The sequence below is a fragment of the Mobula birostris genome, chromosome 8 (genome assembly GCF_030028105.1).
Source record: "Mobula birostris isolate sMobBir1 chromosome 8, sMobBir1.hap1, whole genome shotgun sequence".
Taxonomy (NCBI): Eukaryota; Metazoa; Chordata; class Chondrichthyes; order Myliobatiformes; family Myliobatidae; genus Mobula; species Mobula birostris.
In genome coordinates, this window is record NC_092377.1 from 10434235 (window position 1) to 10458570 (window position 24336).

The following is a 24336-nucleotide window of genomic DNA, read 5'->3' on the forward strand; positions in this document are numbered from 1 at the left end:
GGGATCGGGGGTATGGAGGGAAGGCAGGTACAGGGTTTCTGAGTTGGATGATCAGCCATGATTGTACTGAACGGCGTTGCAGGCTCGAAGGGCCGAATGGCCTACTCCTGCACCTATTTTCTATGTTTCTATGAAATTAGCAGGCTGAGAACATATGACAAAACAGGCTGTGTTGTTGTGGGTATGAAGTCACATATGAAGTTATTACCCTTCAACCATCAGGCTGCTGAAGCAGCATGGGTGATTTCATTCACCACAACTCTGAACTGATTCCACAACCTGTGGATTCATTTTCAAGGACTCTACAAATCATGTTCTTGGTAATACACTCAGTAGTCACCTTATCAAGTACACCTGTACACCTGCTCATTAATGCAAATATCTAATCAGCCAATCATGCGGCAACAACTCAATACATAAAAGCATACAGACATGGTCAAGTGGTTCAGTTAGTGTTCAGACCGAAAACTGGAATGGGGGAAGGAATGTGATCTAAGTGACCTTAACCATGGAATAATTGTTGGTGCCAGACAGGGTGGTTTGAGATTCTCAGAAAATGCTGATCTGGGATTTTCAAGCAAAATGGTATCTAGAGTTTACAGAGAATGGTGGGGAAAAATATTCAGTGAATAGCAGTTCTGTGGAAGAGATGTCAGAGGAGAATGTCCAGACCGGTCCAAGCTGACAGTAACTCAAATAATTACATGTTACAACAGCGGTGTGCTGAAGAGAATCTCTGAGTACACAACACATTGAACCTTGAACTGGATGGGTGACAGCAGCAGAAGACCACAAACGTACACACAATGGCCACATTATTAGATACAGGTGGTAAGTAATAATGTAGCCACTGAATATATACCCTATTGTCTTTTAAGAGTTTTGACTTCTGTCCTCTTTCTTTCCAGTCCTGATTAAGGGACTTTTCATTCCTCTCCATAGATGCTGCCTGGCTTCTGGAGTTCCTGAGCATTTTGTTTGTGATGTTCTGGGTTTCCAGAATCTGCAGAATCTCTTGTGTGTCTGTCTTTTAAAAGTTTTTAAGTCATCAATTTCCTCTCTCACTCTCAATGAGAATGTAATCACAGATGAGCTGACCCCAACGATCATCACCAACCCAAAGGACTTTATCAACTCCGGGGTTAAATACTGTTGCATTAAGTTCAAATTTAATGTCATTCAACTGTGTTACTGTATACCACCAAACAAAACAACATTCTTCCAAAACAAGGTGCACAATACAGTACATATAACTCACACACACAACATATAAATTAATATCACCACAAAAAAGTTAACAGATAATAAGGAGCATTTATAATGTAATTTCAAAAGTAAACAGTAAAACTCTACGTGTGATGAAACTGGAGTGGTAACAGAGAGTTTGGTAGCCTTACGGCCTGGGAGAAGAAACTGTTTCCTGTCCTAACACCACCCTAATGCTAAGGCACCTCCTGCCTGATGGTAGGGGGTTCAAAGAGATTGTTGGGTGGATGGGAAAGATCATTCACAATGCTAAAGGTATTATGTATGCAGTGCTCTTGATAAATATCTTGGATAGGTGGAAGAGAGATTCCGATGATCCTCTCAGTTGTCCTAGCATAGCTTATAGGGACTTGTGGACAGAAGCCTTACAGTTCCTGTACCAGACGGTGATATAGCCAGTCAGATCACGCTCAATGGTGCTCATGTAAAAGTTGGTTAGGATGGGGACTTTGTCCTAAGGATATGGTACCTCCTGTCTCATTTAGGTTAACAGCAACATAACTAGAATTGCAGCGAGATCCGGATTCCTCAATTTTTTTGATAACTTTCCACATGAGTACAAACTAAAAGCGTCGGTGTCTTAAGTAAATGAAAAAGGGAGTAAAAAGATAGAGTGGTGGAGGGATATGCTAAAGATTTCACTAAACTTTGAATGGTAGAGTCATTGAGTTACACAGTCTTGAAGCCAGGCCCTTTGGCCCAATTCATCCATGCTAACCAAGTTGTCTAACTAAGTGAGTTCTACTTGCCTGCATGCCTGTATCCCTCTATTCCAGAGTTTCCAACTTGTTTATGCCATGGACCCCTACCATTGGGAACCGCTGCTCTAAACTTTTCTATCCATATACCTAAACAGATCTCTTTTAACCATTGTAATTCTACTCACCTCTACCATTTCCATATACTCACCATCTTCTGTGTAGAAAAAGCTGCCCCTCAGGTCGCTTTTAAATCTCTGCACTTTAAACCTATGCACTCCCCTATTCTGGGAAACAAACTACTGAGGCATTTCCATAAGACCATAAGACAAAGGAGCAGAAGTAGGCCATTCGGCCCATTGAGTCTGCTCCGCCATTTTATCATGAGCTGATCCATTTTATCCTATTTAGTCCCACTGCCCCGCCTTCTCACCATAACCTTTGATGCCCTGGCTACTCAGATACCTATCAATCTCTGCCTTAAACACACCCAATGACTTGGCCTCCACTGCTGCCCGTGGCAACAAATTCCATAGATTCACCACTCTCTGACTAAAAAAATTTCTTCGCATTTCTGTTCTGAAAGGGCGCCCTTCAATCTTTAAGTCATGCCCTCTCGTACTAGACTCCCCCATCATGGGAAACAACTTTGCCACATCCACTCTGTCCATGCCTTTTAACATTCGAAATGTTTCTATGAGGTCTCCCCTCATTCTTCTAAACTCCAAGGAATACAGTCCAAGAGCGGACAAACGTTCCTCGTATGTCAACCCTCTCATTCCCGGAATCATTCTAGTGAATCTTCTCTGTACCCTCTCCAATGTCAGCACATCCTTTCTTAAATAAGGAGACCAAAACTGCCCACAGTACTCCAAGTGAGGTCTCACCAGCTCCTTATAGAGCCTCAACATTACATCCCTGCTCCTATACTCTATTCCTCTAGAAATGAATGCCAACATCGCATTCGCCTTCTTCACTACCGACTCAACCTGGAGGTTAACTTTAAGGGAATCCTGTACGAGGACTCCCAAGTCCCGTTGCATCTCAGAACTTTGAATTCTTTCCCCATTTAAATAATAGTCTGCCCGTTTATTTCTTCTGCCAAAGTGCATAACCATACACTTTCCAACATTGTACTTCATTTGCCAATTCATCTTATCTAGGCTCATGATTTTATAAGACCAAAAGATACAGGAGCAGAATTAGGCTATTTGGCCCATCAAGTCTGCTCCACCATTTCATCATGGCTGAACCATTTCCCTCTCAGCCCTAGTCTCCTACCTTCCTCCCATATCCCTTCATGCTCCGACCAATCACGAATCTATCAACCTCTGCCTTAAATATACCCAAATGACTTGCCTGTGTCATTAAATTCCACAGATTTACTGCCCTCCGGCTAAAGAAATTCCTTCTCATCTCCATTCTAAAAAGACATCCCCCTATTCTGAGGCTGCGCCCTTTGGTCTTAGAATCCCCTACTACAGGAAAGCCTCTATTTGTTCTTGAATGTGGCTCAACCAGTTCTACCCTCACACAACACACATCAAAGTTGCTGGTGAACGCAGCAGGCCAGGCAGCATCTCTAGGAAGAGGTACAGTCGACGTTTCAGGCGGAGACCCTTCGTCAGGACTAACTGAAGAAGAGCTAGTGAGAGATTTGAGAGGGGGAGGGGGAGGGGGAGGGGGAGGGGGAGGGGGAGATCCAAAATGATAGGAGAAGACAGGAGGGGGAGGGATGGAGCCAAGAGCTGGACAGGTGATAGGCAAAAGGGATACGAGAGGATCATGGGACAGGAGGCCCAGGGAGAAGGAAAAGGGGGAGGGGGGGAAAAGCCCAGAGGGTGGGCAAGGGGTATAGTCAGAGGGACAAAAAGGAGAGTGAGAGAAAGAATGTGTGTATATAAATAACAGATGGGGCACAAGGGGGAGGTGGGGCATTAGCGGAAGTTAAAGAAATCAATGTTCATGCCAGCAGGTTGGAGGCTACCCAGACGGAATATAAGGTGTTGTTCCTCTAACCTGAGTGTGGCTTCATCTTTACAGTAGAGGAGGCCATGGATAGACATGTCAGAATGGGAATGGAATGTGGAATTAAAATATGTGGCCACTGGGAGATCCTGCTTTCTCTGGCGGACAGAGCGTAGGTGCTCAGCAAAATGATCTCCCAGTCTGCGTCGGGTCTCGCCACATCGGGATCACCACACGCAGTCTATCACCCCAGCTGACTCACAGGTGAAGTGTCGCCTCACCTGGAAGGACTGTCTGGGGCCCTGAATAGTGGTAAGGGAGGAAGTGTAAGGGCATGTGTAGCACTTGTTCTGCTTACAAGAATAAGTGCCAGGAGGAAGATCAGTGGGGAGGGATGGGGGGGGGGACGAATGGACAAGGGAGTCGTGTAGGGAGCGATCCTTGCAGAAAGCAGCGGGGGTGGAGGGAAAGATGTGCTAAGTGGTGGGATCCCGTTGGAGGTGGCGGAAGTTACGGAGAATAATATGTTGGACCCGGAGGCTGGTGGGGTGGTAGGTGAGGACCAGGGGAACCCTATTCCTAGTGGGGTGGCGGGAGGATGGAGTGAGAGCAGATGTACATGAAATGGGGGAGATGCGTTTAAGAGCAGAGTTGATAGTGGAGGAAAGGAAGCCCCTTTCTTTAAAAAAGGAAGACATCTCCCTTGTCCTGGAATGAAAAGCCTCATCCTGAGAGCAGATGTGGCTGAGACGGAGGAATTGCGAGAAGGGGATGGCATTTTTGCAAGAGGCAGGGTCAGAAGAGGAATAGTCCAGATAGCTGTGAGAGTCAGTAGGCTTATAGTAGACACCAGTAGGTAAGCTGTCTCCAGAGATAGAGACAGAAAGATCTAGAAAGGGGAGGGAGGTGTCGGAAATGGACCAGGTAAACTTGAGGGCAGGGTGAAAGTTGGAGGCAAAGTTAATAAAGTCAACGAGCTCAGCATGCGTGCAGGAAGCAGCACCAATGCAGTCGTCGATGTAGCGAAGGAAAAGTCGGGGACAGATACCAGAATAGGTACAGAACATAGATCATTCCACAAAGCCAACAAAAAGGCAGGCATAGCTCGGACCCATGCGGGTGCCCATAGCTACACCTTTAGTTTAGAGGAAGTGGGAGGAGCCAAAGGAGAAATTATTAAGAGTAAGGACTAATTCCGCTAGACGGAGCAGAGTGGTGGTAGAGGGGAACTGATTAGGTCTGGAATCTAAAAAGAAGCAGAGAGCTTTGAGACCTTCCTGATGGGGGATGGAAGTATATAGGGACTGGACATCCATGGTGAAAATAAAGTGGTGGGGGCCGGGGAACTTAAAATCATCGAAAAGTTTAAGAGCGTGAGAAGTGTCACGAACATAGGTAGGAAGGAATTGAACAGGGGGATAAAACTATGTCGAGGTATGTAGAAATGAGTTCGGTGGGGCAGGAGCAAGCTGAGACAATAGGTCTGCCAGGACAGGCAGGTTTGTGGATCTTGGGTAGGAGGTAGAAATGGGAAGTGCGAGGTATGGGAACTATAAGGTTGGTAGCAGTGGATGGGAGATCCCCTGAGCGGATAAAGTCGGTGATGGTGTGGGAGACAATTGCCTGGTGCTCCTTAGTGGGGTCACGATCCAGGGGTAAATAAGAGGAGGTATCCGCGAGTTGTCGCTGTGCCTCTGCAAAGTAGAGGTCAGTGCGCCAGACTACAACAGCACCCCCCTTATTGGCGGGTTTAATAGTAAGGTTAGGATTAGTGCGGAGGGAGTGGAGAGCAGAGCGTTCGAAAGGAGTGAGCCTTCTTTCTATTGGCGAGACCCAACGCAGACTGGGAGATCATTTTGCTGAACACCTACGCTCTGTCCGCTAGAGAAAGCAGGATCTCCCAGTGGCCACACATTTTAATTCCACATCCCATTTCCATTCTTACATGTCTATCCACGGCCTCCTCTACTGTAAAGATGAAGCCACACTCATGTTGGAGCAACAACACCTTATATTCCGTCTAGGTAGCCTCCAACCTGATGGCATGAACATCGACTTCTCTAACTTCGGCTAATGCCCCACCTCCCCCTCGTACCCCATCCGTTATTTATATACACACATTCTTTCTCTCTCTCTCCTTTTTCTCTCTCTGTCCCTCTGACTATACCTCTTGCCCATCCTCTGGTTTCCCCCCCTCCCCCTTGTCTTTCTCCCCGGACCTCCTGTCCCATGATCCTCTCGTATCCCCTTTTGCCAATCACCTGTCCAGCTCTTGGCTCCATCCCTCCCCCTCCTGTCTTCTCCTATCATTTTGGATCTCCCCCTCCCCCTCCCACTTTTAAATCTCTTACTCACTCTTCCTTCAGTTAGTCCTGACGAAGGGTCTCGGCCTGAAACGTCGACTGCACCTCTTCCTAGAGATGCTGCCTGGCCTGCTGCGTTCACCAGCAACTTTGATGTGTGTTGCTTGAATTTCCAGCATCTGCAGAATTCCTCGTGTCTACCCTCACACTTCTACTGACAAAAATATAATCCCCTAAAGCCTCATCACAAATTCTCTTCTCTCCCTCTTTTACCTCTTCTCACCTGCCTATCTCCTTCCGTTTGGTCTACTCTCCCTTCCCTTTCTCCTATAGTCCATTCTACTCTCCTATCAGATTCCGTCTTCTCCAGCCCTTTACTTTTCCTATCCACTTGGCTTCATCTTCCAGCTATCCCCCTTCTCTCCCACCCCCCTCCACCTTTTTATTCTGGCATCTTCCCCCTTCCTTTCCAGTCCTGAAGAAGGGTCTTGGCCTGAAATGTTGACTGTTTATTCCCCTCCATAGATACTGCCTGACCTCCCGAGTTCCTCTAGCATTTTGTGTGTGTTGTGCATGATAGGTGAGACTAGGTGAGGGGGAAGGTGGGTGGGTGGGGGAGGGGATGAAGTGAACAGCTGGAAGGTGATGGTTGGACAACGTAAAGGGCAGCAGAAGAAAGAACCTGATTGGAGAGAAGAATGGAGCATGGGAGAAACGGACAGAGTTAGGGGACCAGAGGAAGGTGAGAAAAGAAGGCGTAAAAAAAAAAGAGCCCAAGTGAGGAACAGAAAAAGAGAGAAGGGGAAGGTGGGAAAATTTACTGGGAGTTGGAGAAGTTGATGTTCATGCCATCAGGTTGGAAGCTACCCAGATGGAATATGAGGTGTTACTTCTCCACCCTGAGGGTGGCCTCATCATTGCAGTAGAGAAGGCCATAGACCGACATGTCAGAATGGGAATGGGAAATGGAATTAAAATAGTTGGCCAGTGGAAAATCCTGCCTGTTGTGGGCGGACTGAAGGATAGGGTAATAGCAACGTAATTAGAATTGCCCTCAGATGCAGATTCCTGAAACTTTTTGATAAATTTCCACAAGAGCACACCCCTCTGCCTCCTATACTCTAGGGGAAAATAAACTTCCAATTTATCTGGCCTCTCCTTACAACTCAAACCGTCCAATCTCAACAACACCCTCTTAAATCTTTTTTTAAAAATCCTTCATAGTTAACATAGGACTCCAGAGACAGTTCATTTGTGTTCAGTCCAACAGAAATAAACTGGAAAACCAAAAGAGATTGTTTAATGTTGCTGTTGAACGTAGGAGTATGAATGAAATCTGATACTACTGAAATACCTGGGTAAAATTTGCAAATTGTGTTAACAGTGGCAGACAAAACTCAACAAGAAAGTGAAAGGTGCTGGCAGAAAAATGGTGTGACCAGGTTGGAAACTGAAAGCAATGTGGGAGTGGTTGCTGATTCTGAGTTCCATCACCGCGAAAAAGAGCAACTCAAATGCTGACTTGCATCATGCCGATGCAACAACATAATCTAAGGCTGTCACATTGAAACCACTTCTGACGTGTATGGTGCTGCACCTTGAGGGCTTTCAGAAAGGCATAGAAACGTCATTAAGTATTGAGTACTGTAGTGCTGATACAAGCCCTTTGGCCCATCAAAACCACGCCAGTGTGGTCTTCTGCCGAGTCCCATCTTCCTTCCCTTGGACCATATTCCTCCATACCCCTCCCATCCATCTACATATCCAAACTCCTCTTAAATGTTACCAATGAACCACTCATTCCACCACTCATTTGCACCACTGTCAGAATGAAGAAATTCCTTTCAAATTCTCCTTGGAAGTTTCATCTTTCACTCTAAACCCGTTACCTCACTGAACCTGAGGGGAAAATGCCAGCTTGTGCTTACCCTCTCTATACCCCTCATAATTTTGTACACATCTACCAAATCTCCCCTTGTTCTCCTATGCTCCAGTGAATAAAATCTTAACCCATACAATCTTTCCCTTTAACTCTAGTCCTTAATTTCTAACAGGACCCAGCATCTATAAGATAAAGAAAAGCTCTTGAATCAGTTAGACACTGTTGTCTCAGAGTACCTGATCCAAACATGATGGAACTCAATATTTTCTACTGTCCTCAAGTCCATTCAGAACATAGAATATTAAAAAATAATATTGAACATATACATAGAACATTCAATAGCACTGGAAGAGGTTCTTTGGACTTCAGGGTCTGTGCCAAACATGAAAGAATTGATTTGGAACTAGAACTGGTTTATTATTGTCACATTACACTGAGATACAGTGAAAAGCTTGTCTTACATACTGTTCATACAGATCAGATCATTACACAGTGCATTGACTCTGGGTGTCAGGGATGAAGATACGTCTCTACCAGAGGAGGTGTAAGGCACTCCTCCCCTCTGCTCACCTGTAGGTCACCCTCGGGCAAGGTGTAGCACCTGCTTAGCCCCCCCACCCAATCAGTGTCATGTGAAGCATGGGAGCAATGATGGATGGTCATATGAGTAGCTGGTGCATTTCACAAATCCTGGTTATGCGACCACTGATGCCAGGCCGACAATCTCTGAAGAGCATTGATAATGAATGGGGTCACCCATCTTGTACAGACACTGCCCATAAAAAGGCAATGGCAGCCACTTCTGTTGAAAAATTTGCCAAGAACGATCATGGTCATGGAAAGACCATGATCGCCCACGGTCATGGAAAGACCATGATCGCCCACATCAGAAGACACAGCCCATAACGACCGAATAGACCACACTTTAAGTATTGTCTTCAATCTGGCTGCCTAATTATAGAAAAGAATTAGAAGCTTTAGAGAGGGTGCAGTGGAGATTTACCAGGATGCTACCAGGATTAGAGAGCATGTGTTATGAGGAAATGCTGATTGAGCTAGGGCTTTTCTCTTCGGAGCGAAGGAGGATGAGTGGCAATTTGACAGAGGTGTTAATGAGAGGGATGGATAGAGTGGACAGCCAGCACTTTTCTCCCCAATGTGAAAATGGCCTACACCAGAGGACATCCATTTAAGGTGAGTGGAGGAACGTTTAGAAGAGATGTGAGAGGTACGGTTTTTTTTGCACAGACATCAGTGGGTGCCTGGAATGCACTGCCAGGGGTGGTGTTAGAGACTGATGTAATAGGGACAGAGGCACACGAATGTAAGGAAAATGGAGGGATATGGGCTTTGTGGGAGAGAGATTTAGATTGATCGTGGAGTAGGTTTATATTAGTCGGCACAACATTGTGGGCCGAAGGGCCTGTACTGCTCTGTTTTGTCCTCAGTTTGAAAACAGGATATGGAGTTAAAGGCAGGGTTCTCAGCAGTGCAGAGGAGCAGAGGGATCTTGGGTTCCTCAGAGTAGCCACCCAAGTTGGTAAGGTGGTTAAGAATGCATATGATGTGTTGGTCCTCATTATTTGGAGGGTTGAGTTCTATGAGCCACGAGGTAATACTGCAGATCTATTAAATTATTGTGCTCAGTTCTGGACCGTAAGACCATAAGATATAGGCGCACGAGTAGGCCATTTGGCCCATCGAGTCTGCTCCACCATTCGATCATGGCTGATCCAATTCTTCCAGTCATCCCAACTCCCCTTTCTTCTCCCCATACCCTTTGATACCCTGGCTAATCAAGAACCTATCTATCTTTGCGTTAAATACACCCAGTGACTTGGCCTCCACAGCCACTCATGGCAACAAATTCCACAGATTTACCACCCTCTGACTAAAGTAATTTCTCCACATCACTGTTCTAAATGGACATTCTTCAATCCTGAAGTCATACCCTCTTGTCCCAGACTCCCCTACCATGGGAAATAACTTTGCCATATCTAATCTGTTCAGGCCTTTTAACATCTGGAATGTTTCTATGAGATTTCCCCCCTCATTCTCCTGAACTCTGAGGAATACATCCCAAGAGCTGCCAGACGTTCCTCAGGCAGTAACCCTTTCATTCCTGGAATCATTCTCATGAATCTTCTCTGAACCCTCTCCAATGTCAGAATATCCTTTCTAAAATAAGGAGCCCAAAACTGCGCACAATACTCCAAGTGTGGTCTCACGAGTGCCTTATAGAGCCACAACTTCACATCCCTGCTCTTATATTCTATACTTCTAGAAACGAATGCTGTCATTGCATTCACCTTCTTCACCACTGACTCAACCCGGAGGTTAACCTTTAGGGTATCCTGCACGAAGACTCCCAAGTCCCTTTGCACCTCTGTGTTTTGAATTCTCTCTCCATCTATATAATAGTCTGCCCATTTATTTCTTCCACCAAAGTGCAGGACCATACACTTTCCAACATTGTATTTCATTTGCCACTTCTTTGCCCAATCCCCTAAACTATCTAAGTCTCTCTGCAGGCTCTGTGTTTACTCAACACTACCTACTCCTCCACCTATCTTTGTATCATTGGCAAATTTAGCCACAAATCCATTAATCCCATAGTCCAAATCATTGATATATATCATAAAAAGCAGCGGTCTCAACACCGAATCCTGTGGAACTCTACTGGAAACCGGCAGCCAGCCAGAATAGGATCCCTTTATTCCCAGTCTCTGCTTTCTGCCGATCAACAATGCTCCACCCACGCTAGTAACTTCCCTGTAATCCCATGGGCTCTTATCTTGCTAATCAGCCTCCTGTGTGGCACCTTGTCAAAGGCCTTCTGAAAATCCAAGCACACCACATCCACTGCATCTCCTTTGTCTACCCTGCTTGGTAATTTTCTCAAAAAAATTGCAGACGGTTAGTCAGGCAGGATTTTCCTTTCAGAAAATCATGCTGGCTTTGGCCTATCTTGTCATGTGCCTCCAGGTACTCTGTAATCTCATCCCTAACCATCGATTTCAACAACTTCCCAACCTCTGATGTCAGGCTAACAGGTCTATAGTTTCCTTTCTGCTGCCTCCCGCCCTTCTTAAATAACGGAATGGCATTTGCAATTTTCCAGTCATCTGGTACAATGCCAGAATCTATCAATTCTTGAAAGATCATCGTTAATGCCTCCGCAATCTCCCCAGCTACTTACTTCCTGGTCACCTCATTATAGGAAGGATGTGGAAGTTTTAGAAAAGGTGCAGAGGAGATTGAGCAGAATGCGGTCTGGATTTGACAGCACATCTTATGATGAGAGATTGTGTAAATTAGGGCTTTTCACTTTGGAGCGAAGGAAGATCAAAGGTGACTTGATAGAGGCATATAAGATGACAAGAGGCATACATAGAATAGATAGCCACATACTTTTTCCTCAGGTAGAAATGGCCAATGCAAGGGACCATAATTTTAAGGTGATTGGAGGAAAGTATAGGGGGGATGTCAGAGTTAAGTTCTTTACACAGGAAGTGCTGGGTGAGTGCAGTGCCCTGACGTGGGGTGGTGTAAGAAGCAGATACATTAGGGACATTTAAGAAACTCTTAGATGGGCACATGGGTGACAGAAAAAAGGAAGATTTTGAAAGAGGGAAGTGTTGGATTGATTTTAGAGGAGGTTAAAAGCTTGGCACAGCATTGTGGACTGAAGGGCCTGTACTGTGCTGTAATGTTCTGTGTTCTGTGATCGATAACTTGCCGGGATTCTTTTAAGTTCATCTGACTTTGAAACAAAGCTGTACTCAATCCAGTGTCATGTCAGTGTCTCCTCCAGAGGGCCCTACACTACATTGATTCAGAGTTCTGAGCCCCAGATTCCCACGGCACCTTAAAGCTCAATCACAGCGGAACTCCTTGCTGCAGTCAGGACCGAAAGCTTTGATGAATGGACTGTGTTTGGCTCAGGAGCTTTTGCTGCCTGCGGCTCGTAGTTCAGTGCCAATTCTCTGTAGAGCTGCTCTGGAGATAAGATGCAATGGGCTAATCCTGTCAAAATTCAAGATTCAAATTTATTTTGCATATGTACATCAAAACATAGAGTGAAAAGCTTCATTTGTGTTAACAACCAATGTACCCAACAGTGTGCTTGGGAGCAGGCTGAAAATTGTCACTGCGCATTCCAACACCAACGTAGCAGGGTTCAAGTTTTAATTTAGCATTTGTACATCGACACATACGGCATAATGCATCATTTGCATTAACAACCAACACAACCAAGGGTGTACAAGGGGGAAGCCCACAAGTGTTACCACACATTCCAGTGTCAACATAGCATACCCATAATGCTCGGCAGAACAACACAGAGCACAACAAGCAACAAAGCAATAACAGCAAAACAAGCCCCATTCCTCCCACCCACGCACGCACTCACACAGCCCTCCAACACCAGGATAGGGTGCCTTCAACCTCCTGCTTCGAGCGGTCTCAGATTCAGACTCACAGACTCAGGTTCTGGCCAACAGGCCTCATTTTCCAGACTTCCATTTCAACCTTCAGGCCTCAATCGTCAGCACCGATGCCAGGAACCACTAACCACCCAACACTGGGCCTCAAACTCTGGAATCACCAGCAATGGGACCCCGATACTAGGCCACGAATTCCAATCTCACCGATTGGTAACCAGCGGGGGTTGGGTGGGGGGGGGTGGTCACTGGACCTTGTTCCTCCTACTGAGTCAGACCACTTCTGCCAAAAACTCACTGACCCCGGAGGGGTGCCAACAGCCCCAGTCCTTACTGGTCTGTCTGCCTGATACCGACCACAAATATCCCGCATTTGCATTGTTGGCTTTTCAATGCAGAGCAGAGGTTTAGACTTCAGCCTGACTTCTAATTCCCCCTACATTCCTGTCCCTACACCTTAACGTGGCCCCTAACTAGCCTTTCAGTCCCCAAAACCAGCCCTATGAACCTAACAAACAGCTAAAAGACAACTAAATCTGAGCCGCAGACTCAATGGAGACCGCATCTCGGCACCATCTTGGGAAAAAAAGGGCAACTTCTGCTCTCTGTCACCCCCCATTGCTTTTATTCCCATTATTGTAATTATTGCCCAGATGATTCATTTCTATTGCAAAGGTTGCAAATGGACCTGGGAGTCTTAATTCAGGATTCTCTCAAGATTAATTTGCAGGATGAGTTGGTGTAAAGACGACAAATGCAATGCGAGCATTCATTTTGTGAAGACAAGAACGTGAAAGCAAGCATAAGGTCACGCCTAACCAATCTTATTGAGTCTTTCGAGGAATTTACCAGGAAAGTGGATGAAGGCAAGACAGTGGATGTTGCCTGCATGGACTTTAGTAAGGCATTTGACAATGTTCTTCATAGGAGGCTGGTCTAGAAGGTTCTGTCGATCGACATTCAGAAAGAGGTAGTAAATTGGATTAAATGTTGGCTTTGTAGGACAAGCCAAGCGAGGTATTAGAGGGCTGCCTCTCTGACTGGAGGTCCGTGACTTGTGGAGTGCTGCAGGTATAGGTGCTGGATCCTTTGTTGTTTGTCATCTATATCGATGAGCTGGATGATAATGTGATAAACTGGATTAGCAAATTTGCAGATGACATGAAGATTGAGTGTGTCGTGGCCAGCGAGGAAGGCCATTATGGCTTGCAGAGGGATCTGCATCAGCTGGAAAACTGGGCTGAAAAATGGCAGATAGAATTTAATGCAGACAAGTGCAAGGGTTTGCATTTCTGTAGGACCAACCATGGTAGGTCTTACACAGTGAATGATAGGGTACTGAGGAGTGTGGTAGCACAAAGGGTTGTGGGAATATGGGTCCATAATTTATTGAAATGGGTGTCACAGGTAGATAGGGCCGTAAAGAAAGCTTTTGACACATTGGCCTTCATAAATTAATGTATTGAGTACGGAAAATGGGATGTTATGTATAAGATGTTGGTGAGGCCTAATTTGGAGTATTATGTGCAGTTTTGGTCATCCGCCTACAGGAAAAATGTAAACTAGGTTGAAAGAGTACAGAGAAAATTTACGAGGATGCTGCCTGGTCTGATTAGGAAGATTGAATCGGTAAGGACAGTATTCTTTAACACATAGAAGATTGAGGAGAGATTTGATAGGGTATGCAAAATTGTTAGATTTTTTCCACTGAGGTTGAATGGGACTACAACCAGATATCATGGGTTATGGGTGAAAGGTGAGAAGTTTAAGGAGAACATGAGGGGAAACTTCTTCACTTGGAGTGACATGAGAGTGTGGAATGAGCTGTCAGTGCAAGTGGTGCATGCAAGCTCAATTTCAATATTTAAGAGAAGTTTGGATTGGTATATGGATGGTAGGGATATGGAGGGCTATCAGCCCTGAGCAGGTAGGTTAAATGGTTTCAGTATGGACTAGCTGGGACAAAGGGCCTGTTTCTGCGCAATACTTTTCCATGATTCTGTGACTCTGTACTGCTGAGGCCTAACAAGGTGATGGTCAGAACGCATTTGGAATACAGTGACCAATTTGAGCTGCGTATCTAAGGAAGCAGGTGCTGGCCCTGGAGAGTGTCCAGAGGAAGTTCACGAGACTAACGCCAGGAATGAAAGGCTTAACATATGAGGAGTATCTGGTGTCTCTAGATTTGTACTCAATGGAGCTCAGAAAGAGGGAGGGTGATCTCACTGAAACTTACTGGACACTGACAGGCCTGGATAGAGTGGTCAAGGAGAAGTTGTTTCCATTAGCAGGACAGTCTCTGTGGGTGCACAGGCTCAAAATAAGGGGAAGAGCTGAGGAGGAGCTTTGTCATCCAGAGGGTGGTGAACCTGTGGAATTCGTTGCCACAGAGGGCTGTAGAAACTAAGCTATCAGGTGTGTTTGAGGCAGAGATTGATAGGTTCTTAATTGCTAAAGAGGTTCAGGGTTAGGAATGGCAAACCAAACTTGATGGGCCAAATTACCTAATTCTGGTTCTGCTCAACTGTTTATTTCCCTCCATAGATGCTATCTGATTTGCTGAGTTTCTCCAGAAATTTATGCATCTTGCTGAAGATTTCCAGCATCTGCTCCCATGCTGTGCTCTACCGACATTGATTATAAACCTTCCAATTACTGGAGCTACCTTGACCATACCTCTTCCATTTCTGTCTCCTATAAAAAAAAATGCCATGTTCTTTTCTCACTTCCTACATCTCTGCTGCATCCTTTCCCAGGCTGAGGTCTTCCTTTCCAGAACCATAGAGATGCCCTCTTTCTTCAGAGAACGGGGTTTCCCTCCGTCCACCATTGATGCTGCCCTCATCCGCATTTCCTCCATTTCCCAGACATTCATGCTCACCTCATCTTTCCACCGCCTTAACAATGTTAGAACTCCTCTTCTCCTCACCCACCACCCCATGAGCCTCCGCATCCAACACATCACTCCACGTAAATTCTGCCATCTTCAATGGGACCCTACCACCAACCAATTTTTTCCAAAGTTCGAAGTAGATTTATTATCAAAATACATATAAGTCACCATATACAGCCCTAAGATTAATTTTCTTATGTACATACTCAATAAATCCAATAGGCATAATGGAATCAATGAAAGACCACACCAACAGGGCAGACAACCAGTGTGCAAAAGACAACAAACTGTGCAAATACAAATAGAAAGAAAAGATAACTCCAGCTTCACTCCATGTGCAAAAAGCATTTCCCATTGGCCAAGCATTTTAATTCCAGTACCTATTCCCATTCCAACATGCTTGTTCATGGTCTCCTCTCCTGACACAATGAAGCCTCTCTCAGATTGGAGGAGCAACACCTCATATGCCGTATAGATTGTAGACAACCTGATGGAATGAAAATCGAATTCTCCAACACCCAGTGATATTCCCGTTCCCCTTTCCCTTTTCTTCAAATTCCCACTATGGCCCTACTCTTTACCTCTTCTCACCTGCCCATCACATCCCCTGGGATCCCCCGCCTCCTTCCCATTGTCCCATAGTCCACTCTCTCTTCTATCGTATTCCTTTTTCTCCAGCCCTTTACCTTTCACCTCCCAGCTTCATACTTCATTCCTCCTCTCCCCACCCACCTGGCTTCACCTATCACCTTCTAGCTTATACTCCTTCACCTCCCTCCACTTTCTTATACTGGCATTCTTTGCCTTCCTTTCCAGTCCAGATGAAAGTTCTCAGCCCAAAACATCAACTGTTTATTCCTCTCCATGCATGCAGCCTGACTTGCTGAATTTTTCCAGTATGTTCTGTCAGTTTATTGGCAGAATCATGCCCCCGTCTCATATTAACCATTTCCACCGTAGGAGAAAGTCTCTGGTGATCTACTCAATCTATGGCTCTTAGATCTCTCATCTTCCTCCTTCCCCCCAAAGAGAAAGGCCCTAACTCACTCAACTTCTCCTCTTAAAACAGGATCTCTTTTGCACCCACTCTGAAGCTTTCACATCCTTCCTATAATGAGGTGACCAGAGCTAAACATAATATTCCAAGTGTGCTCTAACCAGGGTTTTATCGAGTTTCAACATTACATCGAAACATAGAAAACCTACAGCACAATACAGGCCCTTTGGCCCACAAAGTTGTGCTGAACATGTCCCTGCCTTAGAAATTGCTAGGCTTACCTATAGCCCTCTATCTTCTTAAGCTCCATGTACCTATCCAAAGGTCTCTTAAAAGACCCTATCGTATCCACCTCCACCACTGTTGCCAGCAGCCCATTCCACATATTCACCACTCTCTGAGTAAAAAACTTACCCCTGACATCTCCTCTGTACCTACTCCCCAGCACCTTAAACCTGTGTCCTCTTGCAGCAGCCATTTCAGCCTGGGAAAAAGCCTCTGACTATCCACATGATCAATGCCTCTCATCATCTTATACACTTCTATCAGGTCACCTCTCATCCTCCATTGCTCCAAGGAGAAAAGGCCGAGTTCACTCAACCTGCTTTCATAAGGCATGCTCCCCAATCCAGGCAACATCCTTGTAAATCTCCTCTATGGCTTCCACATTCTTCCTATAGTGAGGTGACCAGAACTGAGCACAGTACTCCAAGTGGGGTCTGACCAGGGTCCTATATAGCTGCAATATTACCTCTCAGCTCCTAAATTTAATTCCACGATTCATGAAGGCCAATACACCGTATACCTTCTTAACCACAGAGTCAACCCGCGCAGCTGCTTTGAGCATCCTATAGACTCGGACCCCAAGATGCCTCTGATCCTCCACACTGCCAAGAGTCTTGCCATTAATACTGTATTCTGCCATCATATTTGGCCTACCAAAATGAACCACTTCACACTTATCTGGGTTGAACTCCATCTGCCACTTCTCAGCCCAGTTTTGCATTCTATTAATGTCCGGCTGTAACCTCTGACAGCCCTCCACACTATCCACAACACCTCTAACCTTTGTGTCATCAGCAGACTTACTAACCCATCCCTCCACTTCCTCATCCAGGTCATTTATAAAAATCACGAAGAGTAGGGATCCCAGAACAGATCCCTGAGGCACACCACTGGTCACTGACCTCCATACAGAATATGACCCGTCTACAACCACTCTTTGCTTTCTGTGGGCAAGCCAGTTCTGGGTCCACAAAGCAATGTCCCCTTGGATCCTATGCTTCCTTACTTTCTCAATAAGCCTTGCATGGGGTACCTTATCAAATGCCTTGTGGCTCTTGAGCTCGCTCCCCCAAAGAATGAAGGCCAACACGCCATATGCCTTCTTTACAGCCTTATCAACATACATGGCAACTCTGAGGGATCTATGGATGTGGACCCCAAGATCCTTCCATTCATCTGAACGGTTAAGTGCCACTGCACAGGATTAAAGTAAGTGGCAGAAAGTTGTGAACGCAGTCAGCTCCATCATGGGTACTCGCCTCCCCAGCATCCAGGCCATTTTCAAGGAGCAATGCCTCAAGAAGGTGGCATCCATCATTAAGGGCCCCCATCAACCAGGACATGCTCTCTTCTCATTGCTACCATCAAGGAAGAGGTACAGGAGCCTGAAGACACACACTCAGTGATTCAGGAATAGCTTCTTCCACTCTGCCATCAGATTTCTGAATGGACATTGAACTCATGAACACTACCTCACTACTTTTTTTCTCTTTTAGTACTATTTATTTAGTTTAACTTACTAATATATATATTTATACTTACTGTAATTTAAACTTCTTATTCTTATGTATTGCATTGCCACTGCAAAACAACAAATTTCACAGCATACGCCAGTGATATTAAACCTAATTCTAATTCTGATTCAAAGTATCCTGCCATTAACCCAGAGACCACAGATACTGGAATCTGGAGCAAAAAAAAAACTGCTGGAAAAACTCAATGGGTCAGGCAGCATCTGTGGAGGTGAAAGAGATTGTTGACATTTTGGCTAGTTCAACCTTGCATCAGGACTCTTGTTCTGATCAGGGATTATCCTGGTACTGCTACACAACATTGGTGTGCTATAGGGGTGTGTACTTAGCCTACTGCTCTACTCTCTATATACACATGACTGTGTGGCTAGGCATAGCTCAAATACCATCTATAAATTTGCTGATGATACAATCATTGTTGGTAGAATCTCAGGTGGTGACAAGAGGGCGTACAGGAGTGAGATATGCCAACTAGTGGAGTGGTGCCGCAGCGACAACCTGGCACTCAATGTCAGTAAGACGAAAGAGCTGATTGTGGACTTCAGGAAGGGTAAAACAAAGGAGCACATACCAATCCTCATAGAGGGATCCAAAGTGAGCAGTTTCAAATTCCTGGGTGTCAAGATCTCTGAGGACCCAACCTGGTCCCAACATATCGATGCAGTTATAAAGAAGGCAAGATGATGACTATACTTCATAAGGAATTTGAAGAGATTTAGTATGTCAACAAATACACTCAAAAACTTCTATGGATGTATCATGGAGAGCATTCTGACAGGCTGCATCACTGTCTATTATGGAGGAGCTACTGCGCAGGACTGAAAGAAGCTGCAGAGGGTTATAAATTTAGTCGGCTCCATCTTGGGTACTAGCCTACAAAGTACCCAGGACATCTTCAAGGAGCGGTGACTCTGAAAGGCAGCATCCATTATTAAGAACCTCCAGCACCCAGGGTATGCCCTTTTCTCACTGTTACCATCAGGTAGGAGATACAGAAGCCCGAAGGCACACACTCAGCAATTCAGGAAAAGCTTCTTCCCCTCTGCCATTCGATTCCTAAATGGACGTTGAACCCTTGGACACTACCTCACTTTGTTAATATATATTCTGTTTTTTGCACAATTTTTAATCTATTCAATATACCTATACTGTAATTGATTTACTTATTTAATTACTTTTTTTTCCCCTTCTTCTTCTATATTATGTATTGCATTGAACTGCTGCTGCTTAGTCAACAAATTTCATGACACATGCTGGTGATAATAAACCTGATTCTGATTCTGATTTGCAGTCCCTCAAACACTTCACTTATGAAACATCACTAACATTGGCACAGTGATTCGGGTCAGACTGGCTTGGTGGCCTGCCGTCAACGATCTACACAGCACTAACTTAACACAACATAAACATTTCTAACTGTTTCAAGGACTCCGTGGTTTGAGATGTTGTATATTTTCGTTTGTTTTTTTTGCTGTTTTTTTTTTGTGCATTGAGTGTTAGATTTTTTTCTTGAATAGGTTCCATGCTGGACTTTGTTTCACGGCTGCTAGTGGGAAGACAAACCTCAGGGTTGTATACTTCATACATACTTTATTAATTACTGTACCTTGACTTTTTGAATTATTGACATTGTCAAACAAAGTATTGACTGTGAATGAAGATAATATTATCTCCCATTTGTATATTTTGAAAAAGTATATTTTTTGGGAAGAAAACATCTTATTCTGATCTTGTTATTGGTGTGTTATTGGATAAGACAGACTCTTGGTTTCACAATCTTTCTCGTTATGACCGTGCATCTTACTGTTTACTGGCACTGTACTTTCTCTGTTACTGTTATACTTTATTCTGCAGTGCTATTGTTTTACTTTGTTCTACCTCAATGCACTGTGTAATGATCTGATCTATATGCAAGACAAGCTCTTCACTGCACCTCTGTACACGTGACAATAATAAACTGATGCCAATGCCAATTCCAAGTTGTCACATATACCAAGAGGCATCGGAAAGCTTTAATTTGCAAGCCATCCAGGCAGACTTCCTGCTCCTAATAAAGTGGCCACTGAGAGCGTGTACTCTGAACTTTGAAGGGCAATGTGCCTAAAGTTCTCTTTGTGATCCTTGGTGATATTCATGCTCAGTGTCATTTGGTGAATCCAGCAGCCAGTAGAGAGGAAATGGGATTAATGGGATTGCTGAGTGAGCCAGCATTGACTCAATAGACTGAACAGACTCCTTCGGTGTCCTATGTACAATAGAATCATACACTCATGGCCACTTTATTAGCTACCACATGTACTTAATTAAGTAGCCACCGAGTGTATGTTCATGGACTTCTGCTACTTGAGCCTGTCTACTTCAAAGTTCGACATGTTGAGCATTCAGAGATGCTTTTCTGCACACCACTGTTGTAACATGTGGTTGTTTGAGTTACCGTCACCTTTCTGTCAGTTGGAACCAGTCTGGCCATTCTCATAAGACCATAAGATATAGAAGCAGAATTAGACCATTTGGCTCATTGAGTCTGCTCAGCCATTTCATCATGGCTGATACAATTTTTTCTCAGCCCCAATCTTCTGCCTTGTCCCATATCCTTTCATGTCCTGACCCCGTATCAATTCTCCTCTGACCTCTCATTAGCAAGGCTTTTTCACCCAAAAAACTGGTAGCCACTGGATATTTTTTTAGTTTTTCAGACCATTCTCTGTAAAGCATAGACCCCTACCATTAACCAAAGGGTCCATGGACACCAGGTTGGAACCCTACTGTAAACTCCAGATGTTGTTGTGTGCGAAAATGTCAGATTAGCAGATTCTAAGTTACTCAAACCACCCCGTCTGGAACCAACAATCATTCCATGCTCACATTTCTTCCCCATTCTGATGTTTGGTCTGAGCAACAACTGAACCTCTTGATCATGTCTGCATGCATTCCATGCATAAAGTTGCTGTCACATGACTGGCTGGTTAGACATTCCCATTAGCGGCAGGTGTACAAGTGAGCCTAATGAAGTAACCACTGGGTGTCGCAACATCAGGGTGGTAAATAGGAAACAAAATGCGGGGCCTGATGGAGGGTCTCAGCCCAAAATGTCATTGTTCATTTCCTTGCATAGATGCTCCCTGACCTGCTGCGTTCCTCCAACACTTCTTGTGTGTTGCTCAATTGTTTGTCCAGCATCTGCAGAAACTCTTGTGTCTTTAAGAATGCAGAATTTTGCATTGCCATTACAGAGTACAGAGCAGGTAAAGATATAGAGTGAGAGAACAAGAATTCATCTTTTACATAGGAGAGGTCTGCTCAAGAGTCTATGACACCCCTTGACAAAGCCCCATGGTCCTGAGGTACAATGATACCATTCCTGTTCTTGTTTATAGCAATATTAATATCCATAAGGGCCCCTGGGCTGTATGGGTTGTCTAGGGAGGGGTAGTACCTCTGATAAAGGGGCTTGTCATAACTATCCCGGGGCAGCTGTTTCACCTTTGGTCCCCACTGGACACTCAGCTCTCACTTGTGACTCGGAGAAACTGTTTGCCTTAGACAGCGGCCACACCCCAGTCCACCACTTCGACAGGCGGGCTAGACCAGTTGAGGGTAGCCGGCAGCCTCATACCCCAGTGAGATAAGGACATGCCCGTCCCAGCATGTAACTCAGCTCCGGTGGACTGGGTGGATGAGGTCTACCATGAGATCAAACGGGCAAGAAGGCAGCACTGCAACGCTCATTGAAGAGCAAAGGGTATGACAAGGCACAGAGGACGTCATGGTCATCCACTGCAACCAAAGAAGAGCCCAGTTCGTGACATTTGTTCGTACTACTGGACCAGGACTTCCGAGGTCATAAGAATGGAACTGCCTCAGTGCAACAGCTTTTTTACTCTAAAAATTCTCCTGCACAGGTTTCCTGTCATGGTTGGATATGATGGACAGCCACCATAGGCTCCTGCAGACATTGAGGCCATCTCCAAAAGGCAATGTCTCAAAAAGGTGGCATTCGTCATTAAGGAACCCCATGAACCAGGACATGCCCCCTTTTCATTGCTACCATCAGAGAGGAGGTACAGGAATCTGAAGACCTACACTCAACATTTTAGGAACAGTTTCTTCCCCTCTGCCATCAGATTTCTGAATGGTCCATGTACCCATAAACATTACCACACTATCTTTGCTCTTTTTTTGCACTAATTATTTGGTTTCTTAAATATATATTTCTTATTATAATTCATATTATATTTTATGTATTGCCCTTTACTGCTGCCACCAAACAACAAACTTCATAACATATCTCAGTGATATAAATCTGATTCTAATTCTCATTCTGACTATAAAGTGTTTGAATTTTTAAAAAAACGATAAAATGACTTTTGATCACTTTCTGGTTGCTTCCCCGCCCTTATATATCCCTCCAAACCTGTCCCTTGATGGTCTGAGGGGAGACAGGAACTCAAATGGTTAAATCAGAACAGCCACAGTACATTATATGCAGTGCAAATGATCGTAATTCCTAAAAACAGACACACACAGGATCTGGAATAAAATTAAAACAATCTCCGTTGCTTTTTTTGTGTGAATAATGATCTGTTAAGAGAGTTGGAGAGGGGGAGGGCCGCCCACAGATAAATAGCATCCATTGAGAAGGGCATTGTCAGTAGGTATGTGCGTGTTTTGGGGGGGGGGGGGTGGATTGAGAAAGAACAAAATGATCATCAATGCAACACTACAGGATTGACCATGATGGCGGTGTTCCCGGGACTCACCAGGTTAATGAACGTGAGGAACTTCCAGCTGCCTCCGTAGGTCTGGTGGGCCGGGATATCGAGAGCTCTGTAGCTGCACAGGGTAGAGAGATAGGAGAGCAGAATGGCGACCCGCAGCACCTGAGACGGGATGAGAGCCATGTTGCCGCCACCACCGCCGCTGCTGATGCTGTTCCCCCTCCCCTAGCAACCAGCCACAGCAACCGAGCCCGTCGCCATGGAGACAGCCGGCCTGTGCCTAGGCTGCTGGCAGTGGTAGTGTAGCACAGGCTCAGACAGCAATGAGAGCAATTTTAAACCGTCAGAGATCAGTCTCCGCATGTAATATTACAGGCTGGGGGAACTACCCTGCTGTTGTGCTGCCTGGGTACACAAAGGAATTGCAGGATAATTATTAATGCCTGTAAGTCTAAGGGCAGAAAAATAATTAGTTATCTTGCTGCAACAATGCATCCTCTGCAACATCTAACTAATCAATTTCTCTCTCTCTCTCTATCTATCTATATCTATCTATTTATCCATCTGTCTATCTATCCATCTATCTATATGAATATCTGTCCATCACTCTCTCTTTATTATTCTACCTATCATTTTATCTGTTTATTCATCTATCAAAAGAAATATCAGTCCATGTCTATCTATCTACTATCTATATATCTGCACTGCATGAATATCTGTTCATCTTTTTCTCTCTCTATCTACCTACCTATCTACAGTATCTATTGACATAAATATCTGTCTATGTCTGTCTGTCCATTCATCTATCAGTATTGCTACCCATTTCTCTCTCTCTCTCTCTCTCTCTCTCTCTCTCTCTCTCTCTCTCCCCTGCTCTTTCTCATTCTGTCTCCCCCTCCCTTTTCTCTTGTGCTATCTATCTATCTTATGACTGTGTGGCTAAGCACAGCTCCAATGCCTTATTCAAGTTTGCTGAGAACACCACTGACACAGGCCGAATCAAAGGTGGTGATGATATGCATATAAGAGGGAGACTGAAAATCTGGCTGAGTGGTGTCGAAACAACAACTTCTCAGTCAATGTCAGCAAGACCAAGAAACTGATTACAGACTTCAGGAGAAGGTAACCAGAGGTCGATGAGCCAGTCCTCATTGGAGGATCAGAGGTGGAAATTTTAATACCTAGCTTTTCTTATTTCAGAGGACCTGTCCGGGGCCCAGCACGTAAGTGCAAGTACAAAGAAAACACGTAAGCACTTCTACTTCCTTAGGTGTTTGAGGAAATTTGGCATGACATCTAAAATTTTGACAGACGTCTATAGATGTGTAATGGAGAGTATATTGACTGGTTGC

General features: G+C 44.8%; 1 protein-coding gene across 1 annotated transcript in view; it reads right to left on the reverse strand.

Moving 5' to 3' along the window:
- aig1 (androgen-induced 1 (H. sapiens)) overlaps window positions 1-23167 on the reverse strand; it is a 252410-nt gene extending 229243 nt beyond the window's left edge. Inside the window, exon 1 of the mRNA XM_072267002.1 lies at window positions 23027-23167. Coding sequence (XP_072123103.1) covers window positions 23027-23167 — 141 coding nt within the window. The remainder of the gene's footprint in view (window positions 1-23026) is intronic.
- Between the last annotated feature and the right edge of the window lie 1169 nt (window positions 23168-24336).